A 17311-nucleotide genomic window follows, 5' to 3' on the forward strand; every position below is an offset into this window, starting at 1 on the left:
AGGTCTGAGGTTCCTTTTCCGAGGAAGGAACTTAGATAAAACAAATGTAACTTTCAAGCTTTAAGATTAGAAGGGTCAATTTCTATGTTCATTAAAAAACAAAACAGCCCTCCCCCCCACAAAAAAAACAACCAAACAAACAGAAACAAAAACAAACAAAAAATGGTCTACAGGACTACTGGGTTTGTTTCATCATTATTCTTACTTTTAGAGACAGAGTCTTCTCTGTCGTTCAGGTTCGACAACAATGGCACAGTCATAGCTCACTGTACCCTCAAATATATTTCAAGGCTCAAGTGATCCTCCTGCCTCAGCCTTCTGAGCACCTGGGACCACAGGCATGTGCCACCATGTTTGGCTTTTTTTTTTGGAGACAGAATCTTACTATGTTGCCCAGGCTGGTCTTGAACTCCTGGCCTCAAGTGATCCTCCCACCTTGGCCTTCCAAAGTGTTGGAATTACAGATGTGAGCCAGCACCCTGGCCCATAAACACATTTAGATAAGAAACCAGGAGAAAGCAGCTAGTTTGTTCCTTTCATACACCCCAGTGGATATTTACTGACTCCCTAGGCATGGTTCTGGGCACTTGGCATGCAGGGAGGTTGATGGAAAGAGCATTCTATCTTCCCCCATAATGATAATAAATAGCTAACGTTTATGGTGTGTTTACTCTAAACCTTTTATGTACAGTGAAACATACAAGCCTCACAAAATTCTTAGCTGGCAAGTGCAATTGCAATTACTAATTTACAGATGAGGATAATGGAAATACCAGCCAGTCAAGTAAATAGGTACTTCTTGCTTTGGGTCAAAAGCCCTAGGGGGAGAGTTGTAGTGGCACACAGTGGTGGAAAGAGATGCAGAATTGGAGAGAGCCAGCCTGGACCTGGGGTAAAAATAGGCCAGATTAGTTAGGCTAATATTTAGTTTAAAAAAAAAAAAAAAAAGCAAGTTACCAATTCCCCTGTAGGTTGCTTTTCTCAGAAAGTGACCCTGTGTTTCCTTGCAGAAAAAGGAGCTTATAATAATTTGGAATGTGCAGCTCTACCACCATCTAGTGGCAGCTTCTGGGTAGCACATGTGGGGAAGAGCTTATTTCTCATTCTCACACCATCCTTGCATGATGGGGTTAACCCAGTAGAGGGCGCTCTGGCCAGGTCTCACAGCATGGCACTTGGAACAGGAAGAGAGGACTTTCCTATGAGAATTATGATGCGCCTGTCTCCCTCCTTGACTCCAGCCCTTGTTTGAAGCCGGCCGCCACCCCCAACCCTGAGCATCCTAATGGCCCTGGAATCTAGTTTCTATTCTGACGGTACAGCTGGCAGGCATAAGTGAGTAGTAGGACCAGGATAAGAACTCAGAACTGCCAACCTCCCAAACTGGTACATGTTTCCCCAAGCCAGGCCACCTTTCTGTGAATGTGAGTTATCAGGATGTCTGTATGTCTCCTCCTTACCAGTGATGCCTGGGCTAATTGTTCTTCATGGTTCCTGGTAACCCAGAAATTCCTTAAAACTATAGGTGATGGAAGGTACTCTGGCCATGGGCTTAGAAGACCTGGGCTTTTCTGTTTCCCCACTTGTTTAATGATGGCTTAAGTTTCAGCTTGGGAATTTTCCCTTCCCCTCCCCTCCCCTTTTCTTTTCTTTTTTTTTTTTTTTTTCTCTTGACAAGATCCTGCTCCATTGCCCAGGCTGGAGTATAGTGGTGTAATAATAGCTCATTGCAACCTTGAACTCCTGTGCTCAAGTGATCCTCCTGCCTCAGTCTCCCCAGTAGCTAGGAATACAGGTGCATGCCACCACATCTATTTTTTAATTCTTTTGTAGAGATGGGGTTTCACTATGTTGCCCAGGCTGGTCTTAAACTCCTGGCCTCAAGTAATCCTCTTGCCTCAGCCTCCCAAAGTGCTGGGATTATAGGCATGAACCACTGTGCCCAGCCTGGAATTGTTTAAGTTTGGGATTATATGTGCACCTGTACTTGAGACTATGCTTTGTGCTTGAGACTATCCATCTATCTACCTCATCCATAAATATATACATATATTTAATATCTATCCATCCATCCATCTACATTCATTTTTCCATCCATTTACCTTCCATCCATTTATCCATCATGATCCATCCATCCATCCAACAACTATTATTAATAATGAACATTGTACTAGAGACCATAGAAGAACAAGATACTCATGATACCTGTCCTCATGGAGCTTATAGTCTAGGAGAGGAGAAAGCTAAATACATTATTTCCATATAAGTTGTGAAAGGAAAATAAATCTTGGGGCTCCAAAATCACTCAGTTAAAGGGAAAAGTCAAGCTGGGAACTTCTTAGGACAAACCTGCCTCCCATTCTATTCAAAGTCATCCCTCTGCTCACTGAAATAAATGCGTACTTGATTGCCTCCTTTGGAAGAGGTTAATCAGAAACTCAGAGGAATGCAACCATTGGTCTCTTATCTACCTATGATCTGGAAGCCCTCTCCTCACTTTGAGTTGTCCCACTTTGCTTTGAGTTGTCCTGCCTTTCCGGAGTGAACCATTGTTCATCTTACATATGTTGATTGATGTCTCAGGTTTCCCTAAAATGTACAAAACCAAATTGTGCTCTGAGTGCCTTGGGCACATGTCATCAGGACCTCCTGAGGCTGTGTTACGGGTGCGCATCCTCAACCTTGGCAAAATAAACTTTCTAAACTAACTGAGACCTGTCTCAGATATTTGGGGTTTGCAAAGTGATAAATCTCATGATTCAGAAAGCACAAATTGCTACTGGAGCATGTGGAAAGTGTATCTAACCCAGACGTAGAGAGCCAAAGGACTTAAAGGATGAGTTAGAGTTATCCAAAAATAAAAGGCTGGGGGAAGTATCTTCCAGGCAAAGGAACAGTATGGGCCAAAGTCACAAGTTGAGCTAGCATCATGTGGGTTTGAGGAGCTCAGGGAAGGCCAGAGTGGCTGCAGCATAGAGAGTTAGTTGGTGGTGAGTGGTACAGCTGGAGAGGTAAGTAAGTAGGGGCTGCCAGATCATCAAAGTCCTGTCCTGCTGAGGAGTTTGATCCTTATCCTTGTAAACTAAAAATAAAATTCTAAGCCTTCCCAACCTACTGAATGAACCCCTCTCTTGGCCAAGGGGAACCCCCAAAGAAATCTGAAAAACTAGTTCAGGTCATGATGGGAAGGAGGAGCTCAGACACCTCATTATACCCTCCTCCCTTTGGAATTCAGGCACAATTGACAAACACTAACATTAAAACAGAGATCCCAAGACTGACAGAACAGACTCTTTGTAGCAGTATGACACCAAATTCCAACCTAACTCCGGCATCGCCTGACAGATAACAGGCCCTAAAGGAAATCAAAAGTATTTTACCCCAAAATATATTTCTTTTTTTTTTTTTTTTTTTGAGACGGAGTCTTGATCTGTCACCCAGGCTGGAGTGCAGTGGCGCAATCTTGGCTCACTGCAAGCTCCGCCTCCTGGGTTCACGCCATTCTCCTGCCTCGGCCTCTCCGAGTAGCTGGGACTACAGGTGCCCACCACCACGCCCGGCTAATTTTTTGTATTTTTTAGTGGAGACGGGGTTTCACTGTGCTCTCGATCTCCTGACCTCATGGTCTGCCCGCCTCAGCCTCCCAAAGTGCCGGGATTACAAGCGTGAGCCACCATGCCCGGCCTCCCCAAAATATATTTCTTTGACATATTTTAGAATGGCCCTGCAAAGCTGTGTCCTGTGGAAAAATTCACATTCTGTGGAGAATCCCCTTCCCCTTCCAGATCTTTTCCTGATTCAGGAGAGATTTTAACTAGTCGTCTGACATCTTTAAGATCTGATAAGGGACATTTACCACCTATTCTCCCTGAAGCCTGCTACCTGGAGGCTTCATCTACGTAATAAGAACTTTGTCTTCCACAACTCCCCTTTTCTTAAGCTGAACTCCTTCAACCAACTGCTAATCAGGAAATCTTTATAACCACCTATGACCTGGAAGACCCTGCTTTGAGACATTTTGCCTTTCCAGGCTGAACCAATGCATACCTTATGTGTACTGATTTACGTTTCTGCCTGTAAATTCTGTCCCCCTAAAATGTATACAAATCAAGCTGTAACCTAATCACCCGGGGCACATATTCTCAGAAACTCCTGATATTGTGTCACAGGTCATGGTCCTCATATTTGGCTCAGAAAAACCTCTTAAAATATTTTACAGACTTTGGCCTTTTTGGTCAACTTCCTAAATGCAGTGAAAAGCCATTAGAGGCAGAGTGTGTGACACAATATTTGTGCATGGAAAGAGAGCACCAGCTGCAGGGTGGAGTGAGACAGGAGGCAGGGAGACAATTAGGAAGCCATTGCCCCATCCCTGGTGGTGACGTTGACTAGGGAAGTAGCAGTGGGAAGAGAGAGAAATGATGCAGATTTAGGAGCAAGTTAGGCAGAACTGGCAGGACTTAGTGAGGGGCTGTGAGTGAGAAGGTGGGGAAGTTGGAGATACAATCCTGGCTTAGGTGTATAAACCAAAAATAAAATTCTAAGCCCCCCAATCATCTGAATGGACTCCTCCTCTCAGCAAAGGCATTCCAAAGTTGACCTGAAAAACCAGATCAGGCCATGATGGGAAGGAGGAGCTGGACATGCCTCATGATACCTCCCTCTCTTTTGGAATTAGTGATAGAACAGTCTCTTGTCTGATAAGAAACATTTACAATCTATTCTCTCTGAAGTCTGCTACCTGGAGGCTTCAGCTGCATGATAAAACTTTGGTCTCCACAACCCCTTATCATCATAACCCAGATATTCCCTTCTATTGATGATAACTCTTTCCATCAATTGCCAATCAGAAAATCTTTAAATCTACCAATGACCTGGAAGTCCCCACTTTGAGTTGTCCTGCCTTTCCAAACCAAACCAATGTACATCTTACATGCATTGATTGATGTCTCATGTCTCCCTAAAATGTATTGTATTAGTCTGTTCTCATGCTGTTAATAAAGACAACCCGAGACTGAGTAGTTTATAAAGGAAAGAGGATTGATTGACTCACAGTTCCACATGGCTGGGGAGGCCTCATAATCATGGTGGAAGAGCAAGGGACATGTTACATGGTGGCAGGCCAGAGAGAGCTTGTGCAGGGGAACTCCCCTTTATGATACCGTCAGATCTCGTGAGATTTATTCATTATCATGAGAACAGCATGGGAAATACCTGCTCCATGATTCAATTACCTCCCATGACGTGGAAATTGTGGGAGCTACAATTCAAGATGAGATTTGGTGGGGACACAGCCAAACCATACCAGTATACAACCAAGCTGTACCCTGACCACCTTGGGTACATGTCATCAGAACTTCCTGAGGCTGTGTCATGGGCACATCCTTCACCTTGGCAAATATACTTTCTAAATAGATTGAGACCTGTCTCAGATACTTTTGGTTTACAGGTGATAGCGTTGCTGGAAAAGAGGGTCCTGATTCAGATCCCAAGAGAGGGTTCTTGGAGCTCATGCAGGAAAGAATTCAAGGCAAGCACAGAGTATAGTGAAAGAAGCAAATTTATTAGAAACAACTTTGTTACAGGGTAGGACATCCTCAGAAAGGAGAAGGAGGAATGCGCCATTCTTTGTTAGTGTCTTTGTTTATAAGAAATTCTAAGGAGCTGTAATTAAAATTGGAATGTGCAGATGTGCTCACTAAAGGTAGGGGATATTGGTGCTGTTAAATCAAGTTTAGCCTAAAGCTGCCTCCTTACATATTTTAAGTTTGGCCTAAAATTTCTCTGTACATGATGAACTATAACTAAAAGGATGTGTAAACAGACTGCAACCTACTCTTGTGCCAATCACTGAGTTTCGGCCAATCAAAGGTGGCCAACTGTTCAAATCTCATTCAAATAAGGCCAGTGCTGAGCTATAACCAGTCTGAATGTTTCTGTACCTCACTTTCATTTTCAGTACATCACTTTCCTTTTCCTGTCCATAAATCTTCTTCCATCACGTGGCTGTGTTCAAGACTCTCTGAACCTACTCTGGCTCGGGAGGCTTCTAGATTCGTGAATTGTCTGCTCAGTTAAACTCCATTAAACTCAATTTGGCCAAGAATTTTCTTCTTAACAGTGATATTGATGACCATTAATCCTTCAACCTAAGCCTGCTCATTAGTGCTGCCTTTAAGTGGGCTGAACTTTTAGGACATGTGGACATTTTGTAGGTTTAGTGGGAGATGTTTTGTATGGCCTTAAATATTCTGCAATTATAATTGGTGGTCAGCTTAGACTGTGGCTATTTCCAAGTATTAAGCCTGTAGGTTCCTTGTGAGTGCCTAGCTACTTGCTTTAAGATGGAGTCACTCTAGCCATCTTTTACTAAGCCAGAAGCCTGGTAAGCGGGTTACTTTAACAATAAGCAAGAGTATGGGAATGTTTGCTGAGACAGGAGACACAAGAGGTGGACAGGTCTTGGGGATTTAGGAGTTGGGTTCAAGGCACCCCCTCAAGCTTTGATAGTTATCTATGGAAGGTTGTTGCCTTGATTTTGACCTGGTAGGAAGGCAGACTTCAAATGCTTGCCCCAGCTGGACTTTTCCCAGATGTCTGCCTCATCCTCTCACTCTAACCAACACTGACTCTGGTCAAAACCTGCAAGCGTGATCTGCGGACCAGCAGCTCATCATGGAGCTGGCTAGAAATATGAAATCCTGGGCCCTGACTCAGACCTCCTGAGTCAGGATCTGCATTTTAACAAGGTTCCAGGTGATTTATGTATACAGTATGGCTTAAAAGGCTCTGCCTTAGATTCTAGAATCCAGAACATTTTCTCCAAAGACAATCAGGGTATGGGGGAGAAGTTAGTTCCAGAGAAGACAGCGAGTCCAGGGTAGAAGGGATTCTTCTCTCCTGAGGGTCCATGGTCTCCCATTTTTTAAAGCAGCAGTGGTATCTATCCCCCCCATGGCCTAGAGGTTGCACAGGGCTGTCTGGCACCCCCTTCTTTGGCTTTTCTCCCCCGACACCCAGTAATGCTTACTCAGGGCGTTGAAGGTGGCCAGCACCTCGAAAGAGATTCTCTGATTTTTTGTGAACAGCTGGATAGTGAACCCATCATGGGACTTCTGGATCTCGAAACTGTTTTCCATCCACTTCGTGAACAGACAGAACTTCAGCTTATCCCCAGTTTTATCGAGGATGTCACGTTGGATTCTCTTCTGATCCTGGAATTGTTTTAAGTTACTGAAGAAGAGGACAAGGGTACCATCGGAGTTGCCTCTTAAGACTGTTTTCCGTCCATAGGAGCCACCCTGCCAGTGACAAAGAAGCAGATATGAGACTCTAGATTCTGGGGTTTCAGGGATCTCTAGCAGGCAGTGGTATTTCTCAACTCAAGTAAAAGCCAAAAATGCTCTTAACATTGAGTGGCAGGCATCCATTTGCCCCACAAAGACCTGACTGGGATGCTCATAGTAACACTTTTCATACTAGCCCCAACCTGGAGGTGACTCAAATGGCCATTGGCAATAGAAACGGATTGAACTGCCCCACCTGCCACCACCAGCACCTGTGCTTACTGTCCCAGGGCCTGAGGATAGGATTGCCCCACCTGCCATTGTTGCTGGTGCCTGGGTGTATCTGGGGGTATGGGGGTCAAATGTCCCACCTGCTGCCAGCACCTGCACACACCATTAGGGAACCTGAGGACAGGCTCGCCCCACCTGCCGCCAGCATCCACATGTGCTGCCCAGGGGCCAGGAGATTAACCCATCCTGTTTACCACCAACAGCACAGGCACACACCATCCAGAGGCCTAAGGATGGGCCCACTCTGCCTGCCACTAGTGACCACATGTGTCTCCCAAGGGCCTGGGGACCAGCCTACCCAGCTTGCCATCACTGATGCCTGTGGCCCAAGGACCTGCCTGTTCAGTCCACTGCTGCTACCACTGGCACCCGAACATGTCATCTTGAAGTCTGATACCCTGCCCACCTGGACACACCAGCATTGGCACCCACATACACTGCCTGGGGGCCTGAGGACCATCATGCCTGGCATACTGCTGTCACCATTGGTGCTCGAAGACCAACCTGCCTGATGTCCCTCTTCCCAGCACAGCCTTTCCACAGACTCCACTAACAACTACACTGTCAGCCACTGAGGAGCTCACAGAGCATTGATGCTAATGAAATCATATGGAGGCTCCACTTACTGTGCCCACACAGAATCAAAGCCAAAGCGCTCCACTCAACCAACACTACAGACACATCTACAGGAAAACATCTTTTTATTTTATTTTTATTTAATTTTTCAGAGACAGGGTCTTGCTCTGTCACCTAGGCTGGAGCATAGTGGCACAATCATATCTCACCATAACCTCAAATTCCTGCCAGAAGCAATCTTCCCACCTCAGCCTCCTGAGTCACTGGGATTATAGGCATGAGCCATCATGCCCAGCAGAGGAAAATGTCTTTCCCTATGAAAGTCAATAAATAAAATTGGAGAAGTGACTGTTACATTAGCTGTGCTGATATCAATGTAAGGACACAGAAACATGAAAAAGCAAGGGAAACACCTCCAAAGGAACACAATAATTATTTAGTACAGATCCCAAAGAAAATGATGTCTATGCAATGGCTAAGAAAAATTCAAAACAATGATATTAAAGAAATTCAGTAAGATACAAGAAAACACAGCTAAACAATACAAATACATCAGGAAAATAATTTATGCTCTGAATGAGAAACTCAACAAAGAGATAGATATTGCTAAAAAGAACCAAACAGAATTCCTGAAACTGAAGAAATCAATGACTAAAATAAAAATACAACTCACTGCTTTAACAATAGACTAGGTCAAGGAGAAGAAAGAATTTCTAAACTTGAAGACAGTTCTTTTGAAATAATCCAGCCAGACAAAAGGAGAGAAAAATAAATAAAAATGAGTGAAGAAAGCCTATGTGCCATATTGGTAGTCATAAAGCAACCAAATATTTAAATTTGGAAAGATCTAGGAGAAGAGATGGGCAAAGGCATAGAAAATCTATTTAACGAAGTAATAGCTGAAAAATTCCCATGTCTTACAAGAATAAACCAAACCTAAAATTAGTAGAAGGAAAGAAATAATAAAAATCAGAACAGAACTAAACATAATACAGGCTAAAAATTAACAAAATAAAAAGTCGGTTTCTTAAAAAGATAAACAAAATGGATGAACCGCTACTTAGACTAAATAGACTAAAAAAAGAGAGAAGACCCAAGTAAATAAAATCAGGGATAAAAAAGGAGACATTAAAATTGATACCACAGAAATACAAGGGATCATTAGAGACTATCAGGAGCAACTACATGTGAACAAATTGGAAAGCCTAGAGGAAATGGATAAATTCCTGAACACATACAACCTACTAAGATTGATCCAGGAAGAAACAGAAAACCTGAACAGACCAATAATGAATGAGGAGATTGAATCAGTAATAAAAAAATTCCTCAACAAAGAATAGCCCAGGAGCAGATGGCTTTACTGCTGAATTCTACCAAACTTATAAAGAAGAATTAACACCAATTCTTCTCAAACTATTCCCAAAAAATTGAAGAGGAAGGAATTATTCCTAACCCCTTCTATGAAGTCAGCATTACCCTGATACCAAAACCAGACCAAAGACACAACAAAAAAGAAAACTACAGGCCAATATCCCTGATGAATGTACATACAAAAACTGTCAACAAAATGCTAGCAAACCAAATCCAACAATACATCAAAAAGATAACACATGATCAAGTGGAATTTATCCAAGGGATGCAAGGATGGGTCAACATGAGCAAGTCAACAAATGTTGAACATCTGCACATCACATCAACATAATGAAGGACAAATCATATGATTATCCTGGTAGATGTAGAAGAACATTTGGTAAAATTCAACATCCCTTTATGCTAAAAACCCTCAACAAATTAGGCAGGTAAGGAACATACTCAACATAATAAAGTCCATATATGACAAACCCACAGTTAACATCATATTGAATTGGGAAAGGCTTTCAGCCTGTATCCTGGAAGTCCTAGCCAAAGCGATCACACAAGATAAAGAAATAAAAGGCATCCAAATAGGAAAAGAAAAAGTCAAATTGCCCCTCTTTGCAGACCACATGATCTTCTATACAGAAAAACCTAAAGACTCCACCAAGAAAACCTCTTAGAACTGATAAATTTGGTAAAGTTGCAGTATACAAAATCAAAATACCAAAATCAACATACCATACCAACATACCAAAATACCAACATATTCTACACATCAGTAATGAACTAGCTGAAAAAGAAATCAAGAAAGCAATCTTACAGTATTTAACAAAAATACCTAGGAATACATTTAACTAAGGAAGTGAAAGATCTCTACAATGAAAACTACAAAATACTGATAAAAGAAACTGAAGATGACACAAGCAAATGGAAAGACATCCCATGCTCATGGATTGGAAGAATTAATATTGTTAAAATAACCATACTACCCAAAGCAATCTACAGAATCAATGCAATCCTTATAAATACCAGTGACATTTTTTTCACAGAAATAGAAAAAACAATCTTAAAATTTGTATGGAAACACAAAAGATCTCAAATAGCCAAATAAAATACTGAGGAAAAAGAACAAAGCTAGAGGCATCACACTATGTGACTTCAAAATATACTACAAAGCTATAGTAACCAAAGCAGCATGGGATTGGTATAAAAACAGACATATAGACCAAAGAAACAGAATAGAGAACCCCAGAAACAAATCCACAAATTTACAGCCAACTGATTGAGAAAGCACCATGAAGACACATTAGGGAAAGGATACTCTCTTCAATAAATGGTGTTGGGAAAACTGGATATCCATATGCAGAAGAATGAAACTAGGTCCCCATCTCTCATCTTATAAAAAATTAACTAAAAATGGATTAAAGAGTTAAATGTAAGGCCTGAAATGATAAAATTAATAGAATAAAGCAGAAGAGTAATAATGCTTCATGATATTGGTCTATGCAAGTATTTTGTGGCTAAGACTTCAAAAGCACAGGCAACAAAAACAAAAAATAGAGAATTGGGACTATATTAAATGAAAAAGCTTCTGCACATCAAAGGGAACAATCAAGAGTGAAAAGGCAAGCTGTAGAATGGGAGAAAATATTTGGAAACTATTTTCCCAACAAGGGTTTAATATCCAGAATATACAAGGAACTTGAACAACTCAACAGCAAAGAAAACAACCCATCCCATTAAAAAGCAGGCAAAGGACCTAAATAGACATTTCTCAAAAGAAGACATACAAAATGGCCAATGGGTATACGAAAAAATGCTTGACGTCACTAATCACTAGGGAAATGCAAATCAAAACCACAATGAGATACCATTTCACCCCAGTCAGAATAGCTATTATCAAAGACAAAAACTAACAAATGCTAGCAAGGATTTGGAGTAAAGGGAATCTTACACACACTGTTGGTGGGCATGTAAATTAGTACAGTCATTATTGAAAACAGTATGGAGGTTTCTACGAAAAATAAAAATGGCACTGCCATTCGATCCAGCAATCCCACTACTAGGTATTTATCCAAAAAAGGGATAACTGTACTGTTATGTTTATCGCAGCACTATTCACAAAAGCCAAGATATGGAATCAACCAACGTATCCATCAGCAGCTGAATGGATAAAGACAATGTAATATATATACACAATAGAATACCATTCAGACACAAAAAGAATGGAATTCTGTCATTTGCAGCAATGTGGATGGAACTAGAGGTCATTATGTCAAATGAAATAAGTCAGGCATAGAAAGACAATTATTGCATGTGTTTATGTGGAAGTTAAAAAAAGTTGATCTCATGGAGGTAGAGAGTAGGATCATAGTTACCAGAGGCTGGGAAGTAGAGGAGGAAATGAAGAGAAGTTGGTTAATGGATACAAACATACAGTTAGATAGAAGGGATAAATTCTAGTGTTTGATAGCACAATGGGGTGACTATAGTTAACAATAATTTATTATATATTTCTAAATAGTTAGAAGAGAATATCTGAACTGTTCTCAACACAAATGATAAATGTTTGAGGTGATGGATATCCTAACGACCCTGATCATTTCACATTGTATCCGTGTGTCCAAATATCACATGTACCCCATATAAATATGCACAATTATGTAAAAATAAAAAAAACAGTAGAATGGACAAATGTGGCATATTCACATAATGGAATTGACACAACAATGAAAAGATAAACAACTGCACCCCAGAACATAAATTTCATAAACATCATAGGTCAGAGAAACCACGCACTAAAGCACACAGAGCCATTTTTATAGGGGTCACCCATGCATCCTGGTTTACATTCCCGGTTTTCGCACCAAAAGTCCCACATCCCAGGAAACACCCCAATCCTGGACGAACTGGGATAGTTGGTCACCCTATAATTGTAAAACATTTAAAAACAGGCAAAACGTGTCTATGCTGTTAGAAGTTAGGAGATTGCCTACCTGGGTTTGGAGGTGCTGACTGGATTGGGGGCCCAGGGCTCTGGGGGGCTGAGAATGTTTTGTTTCTGGATCTGGGTGGGGGTTACACAGTTACATTGTTTGTGGCTACCTATCAAGCTGGACACTTTGATCTGGGCACTTTTTCTGTTTTACTTCCATGAGGAAAAAAATATTGAGAGGCAGGATAGTGTAGTGGTTAAACATGCATGCCCTCAAGCCAATTACCCAGGCTTAAAATCCCAGTTCTGACAATAGCTATTAACCAAACTTGCCTCAGCTTCCTGACCTGGGCCAGGGCTGGGGACACAACGTATCTAGATTTCTTTATTGAGGCACTAGCGGGTGTGTGCAAGGGGTAGAGACCAAAAAGTGTGGCAGCAGCAGAGAAGGGACATCAGCAGCGCAGGAGGGTAAGAGGGTAGTGTCGGGCCATCAGGACCCCCATGCCCCCAATTCTAGGGTCCTGGCATCTCCCCAATACCCCTTCCTCCCCAGAGGTCCAGAATTTTCAGCCTCAGTCCTGAGATTTGTGTCCACAAAACCAAATATTTCTAACTGATAAAAGCCACTCCTTCTTGCTGCGGAGAAGCCACAAGGCAACCTGGGTAGTTTGAACAAAGTTCTCTAGCCTCCCTAAGTTTACTCCTCTGTACTGTGGAGAGGACAGAAGAAAATCGCAGTGAGTAATCACAGTGAATTCACTGAGCACTATGTGCCAGTCTTTTGCTAAGAACATGATGTGCTCAAGCCTTACGATACTCTGAAGTGAGTATTATGCCTCTCCCCATTTTACAGATTCAGAGACTGAGGCACAGAGAGGTTAAGTAGCCTGCCCAGTGTCACACAGCTCCGCAGCAAGAGCCTGCTCCAGAGCCTGAGACTCCTACACCACATCCCACCCAAGCGTGGGCCTCGCACATAATAGGCGCCCAGCACCCAGTAGCTCGGCCTTGCTGCCGCCGTGGAATCTCCTGCCTCCCAGAGCCCCAACCTTAGCCCTGGACTCACTATGGCCACTCCCTGCACCAGGGGGAACTGTTCGGGTTCCTGCAGGACATCACAGATGATGTTCACCATGTCGTCGATCATTGTCTGACACTCTTCGTAGGGCTTCAGGTATTCCTGGATAAACCAGCCCAGCTTCTGAGCGGGCACCGAGGACAGCTGGGACGCCCCGTTTCCCATTGCTCCCAGCTGGCTGCCGGCAAGACAGTGAATGGTAGGATGGGAAGCAGAGGAATTCCGGCTGCTGCCCAGAGCCAGGAAACTGAAACTGAAGTCTAGAGGCCTCTCTCCACCCACTGCAGCGAGTTTACCAACTCCTGCATCCGGGGCAGGGAAACAAAACTAACTTAAGCTCAGAGGCTCTGCCCCGCCCCTTGCAGCAAGGTTTACTGACTCCTGCACCCCAGCAGGGAAATCAAAACTGACTCAAGCTCAGAGGCTTTCCCTGTCCCCTGCAGCGTGGTGACCAGCCCTTCAGGGGCTCCCCAAAACTTGAGGTTAACCAAACAGCCTCTAGAACCGCATTGTGAGGGCTTCATACCTGCTAGACATCTGTCCTTGAGCACATCACCTGCCCTCTTTGCACCTCAATTCCCCCATCTGTAAGCTGGGGAAAAATGGCAGCTCTCTCATAGGATTAGCTTGATGATTAAATAATACCTGCAAAGTGCTTAGAAGCAGGCGGACACAGGTCATCTTTTGAGGCTCTGTCCCTTTCCCCCTGTTCTCAGTGGCCAGGGAACTCAGATTCAGGGAGAGCAGCAGAGAGGAGAAAGAGATCCAGAGAGGGAACTGACTTGCTCAGGGACACACAGCAAAGCAGGGACCTAGCTGGACTCAGGTTTTGGTCTGCTTCTGGGTAAACACAGGCCCCGGGGTGGTCAGCGGGTGGGAACCTCTGTGTGTCCAGTTTCTCAGCACACCTGTGGACAGCCGTGGGACTGTATGAGGCACTTGCACAGCCCCGCAAGGGCAAGAAAGCACTCCCGAAGTGCGTGAGCTAGAAAGGAGACAGACGTGCAACTCCTACACCCAGAGCTTTGGAAACAAAACTCACAGAGGACTCCCAGCCAGCTGCCTTGGCCCAGCAATAGTAATTCACAGAGAAGGCAAAAATCCCCAAGATGTAGAGGGGGGACCAGGGCCCTTCCATACTGGGATGGTTAATTTTATGTGTCAACTTGGCTGAGTCCAGCTACCCAGATATTTGGTCAAACATTATCCTAGATCTTTTGGTGAAGGTATTTTTAAAGATGAGATTAACATTTACATTGGTAGACTTTTTTTTTTGAGTAAAGCGGATTATCATCTGTGAGGTGGTGGGCCTGATTCAATCAGTTGAAGGCCTTAATAGAATAAAGACTGAGCTCGCCCGAGAAAGAAGGAATTCGGCTGCAGACTGCCTTGGCCTCCACTTGCAGCAGCAACTCCTTCCTGGGTCTCCCACCTGCCAGTCTACCCTGCCGATTTTGGATTTGCCAGCCTCCACAATCACATGAGCCAATTCCTTAAAATAAATACCTCAAAATAAATATACATACCCTGTTGGTTCTGGAAAAACCTCGATTAATGCACATGCTCATTAAGGGCCTTCCCTGCCCTTATCCACCTTTTACTGTAACACCGAGAGGTAGGCAGACTGGGCAGGAATAGTCTTAAGATTCCTTTTTCAGATGAGAAGATGGAGGCTCACAGAGGTGGAAACATTTGCCCGTGATCACACAGCTAGCAAGTTGTCAGGCTAGGTTCTAACACTAACACACTGCCTGACTCCAAAGCCTGTACTTCATTTGTTATTTAAAAAAAAAACAACACTTTATTTTGAAGTCATTTGAAATGCTGAGAAAATTTACAAGATGCACACAAAGAACTTCCTTAGACTTTTTACCCATTATATTTTTACCACATTTGCCCCTCATTTTCTTGCTATTTACACATTTCAGGAGGTTTTTGTTTTGTTTTATTTTTGAGACAGAGTCTCGCTCTGTCACTCAGGCTGGAGTGCAGTGGCATGATTATAGTTCACTGCAGCCTTACCCTCCCAAGCTCAAGCAATCTTCCGACTTCAGCCTCCTGAGTAGCTGGGACTATAGGCGTGCACCACCATGCCTGGCTACATTTTTAAAATTTTTTGGTAGAAACGGGGGTCACGATGTCACCATGTTGCCCAGGCTGAGCGCGAACTCTTGGCCTCAAGTGGTCTTCCCACCTCAGCCACCCAAAGTGCTGGGATTACAGGTATGAGCCACCACGCCCAGCCCTTCATGAGTATTTTTATTCCTAAACCATTTGAATGCATGCTGCATGATTTATGTCCCTTTACTCCTAAATGCTTCAACCCATATCTCCTAAGAACAAGAATATTGTGTTACAGAAGCACAGAACAATGGTCCATTTCAGAATTTTAGCATTGATACAATGCTATCATCTCATATATAATAAATATAATTTTGTATAATTTATATAATATGTAATTTATATAACATATATAATAAATATACATTTATTATATAAATATTGTATAAATATATATTTTGAGACAGAGTCTCACTGTCCCCCGGGCTGGAGTGCAGTGGCACAATCTCGGCTCACTGTAGCCTCAACCTCTCAGGCTCAAGCGATTCTTCTGCCTCAGCTTCCTGAGTAGCCGGGACTACAGACACACACCATCATGTCTGGCTAATTTTTGTATTTTTTGTACAGATAGGGTCTCACCATGTTGCCCAGGCTGATCTCGAATTCCTGGGCTCAAGTGATCTGCCTGCCTCGACCTCCCAAAGTGGTAGGATTACAGGTGTAAGCCACTGCGTCCAGCCATAAATACATTCTTATACTGAAAAGTTTACCAATTATTCCAATACTCTTCTTTATAGCATCCCCACCCCTGCCAACATCTAGGCTCACACATGACATTTAGCTGACGTATGTGACAGACGTGTTTCCTGGGAAGCCCACTAGGAAAGCAATGGTGATGTTTTTACTGGAGGAAGTTTCCTCGGCGTTCATTCTTGAGGTATTTTGATGGCGTTAAGTTGAGTAGTTCCCTGCTTGTGGCCCATCTAGTCTGTCCCTATGAATACCAAGTTTTAAGGGTCATCTCCATGTTCTGCAGGCCAGCCCCTCCTGGCCAATCCTGGGCCCCACCACTCATAGTGAGCACTGTGTCCCCTAATGGGTGCCATCTCCTGGCCTCTCTTACTCCAGGGTTCCACCATCCCCTTTGCTATCAGTGAGCCTAGCTCCCAAGGGGCCTCGCCCACCATCCTGTGATGGCATCTCCTGCAGAGAAGGCTCTCTGAGCTTCTCTGTGATGCTGGCTGGTGTCCTCTTCCTGGTCCATTCCTTGTGGACTTGGTAAAGGGGAATCTTGGCCTTTCCATGGAAGATCATCATCTCTGGCTCCCTGGGCCTTACGCAGCCTTCCCAAGCATTCCCACTTCCCTGCCCTTTCATCCCATCTGCCACCATCTCCACTGGCAATTCTGGCATTTGGATCTCACTTAGCATGGCCTCCTACTTTTTCCCCTCTTCTAGGAGCCCTCCGGGCAGCAAGTTTACACCTTCTCCTGGAGTCCTTGCCAGGGTGTGCAGCCCTGAACTCCCAAAGGACTTCCGAATCAATAAACCCTTTCCTATCTGACCTCACACTGCAGCCCCTTGATCGAGCACCCTCAAGGTCCACTCCTGCACATACTCACCCGACTTCTGCTGGTCACTCTGGCTTGGCCCTCCAGCTACTTTGGGATATAGGCCCTTTCCTCCCCTATGAGGCCTGTCACATCCCTGGCTGGTTTATGCTGG

The 17311-nt window shown here is 43.6% G+C and overlaps 1 protein-coding gene across 1 annotated transcript in view; it reads right to left on the reverse strand.

Moving 5' to 3' along the window:
* OAS2 (2'-5'-oligoadenylate synthetase 2) overlaps positions 1-13793 on the reverse strand; it is a 30968-nt gene extending 17175 nt beyond the window's left edge. The window contains exons 1-2 of the mRNA XM_032168611.2: positions 13514-13793; positions 7031-7301 (exon numbers count right to left, since the gene is read on the reverse strand). Coding sequence (XP_032024502.1) covers positions 7031-7301; positions 13514-13690 — 448 coding nt within the window. The 5' untranslated portion in view covers positions 13691-13793. The remainder of the gene's footprint in view (positions 1-7030; positions 7302-13513) is intronic.
* Positions 13794-17311: the final 3518 nt, after the last annotated feature.

Source organism: Hylobates moloch, unplaced genomic scaffold (genome assembly GCF_009828535.3).
Source record: "Hylobates moloch isolate HMO894 unplaced genomic scaffold, HMol_V3 SCAFFOLD_12, whole genome shotgun sequence".
NCBI classification, from domain to species: Eukaryota; Metazoa; Chordata; class Mammalia; order Primates; family Hylobatidae; genus Hylobates; species Hylobates moloch.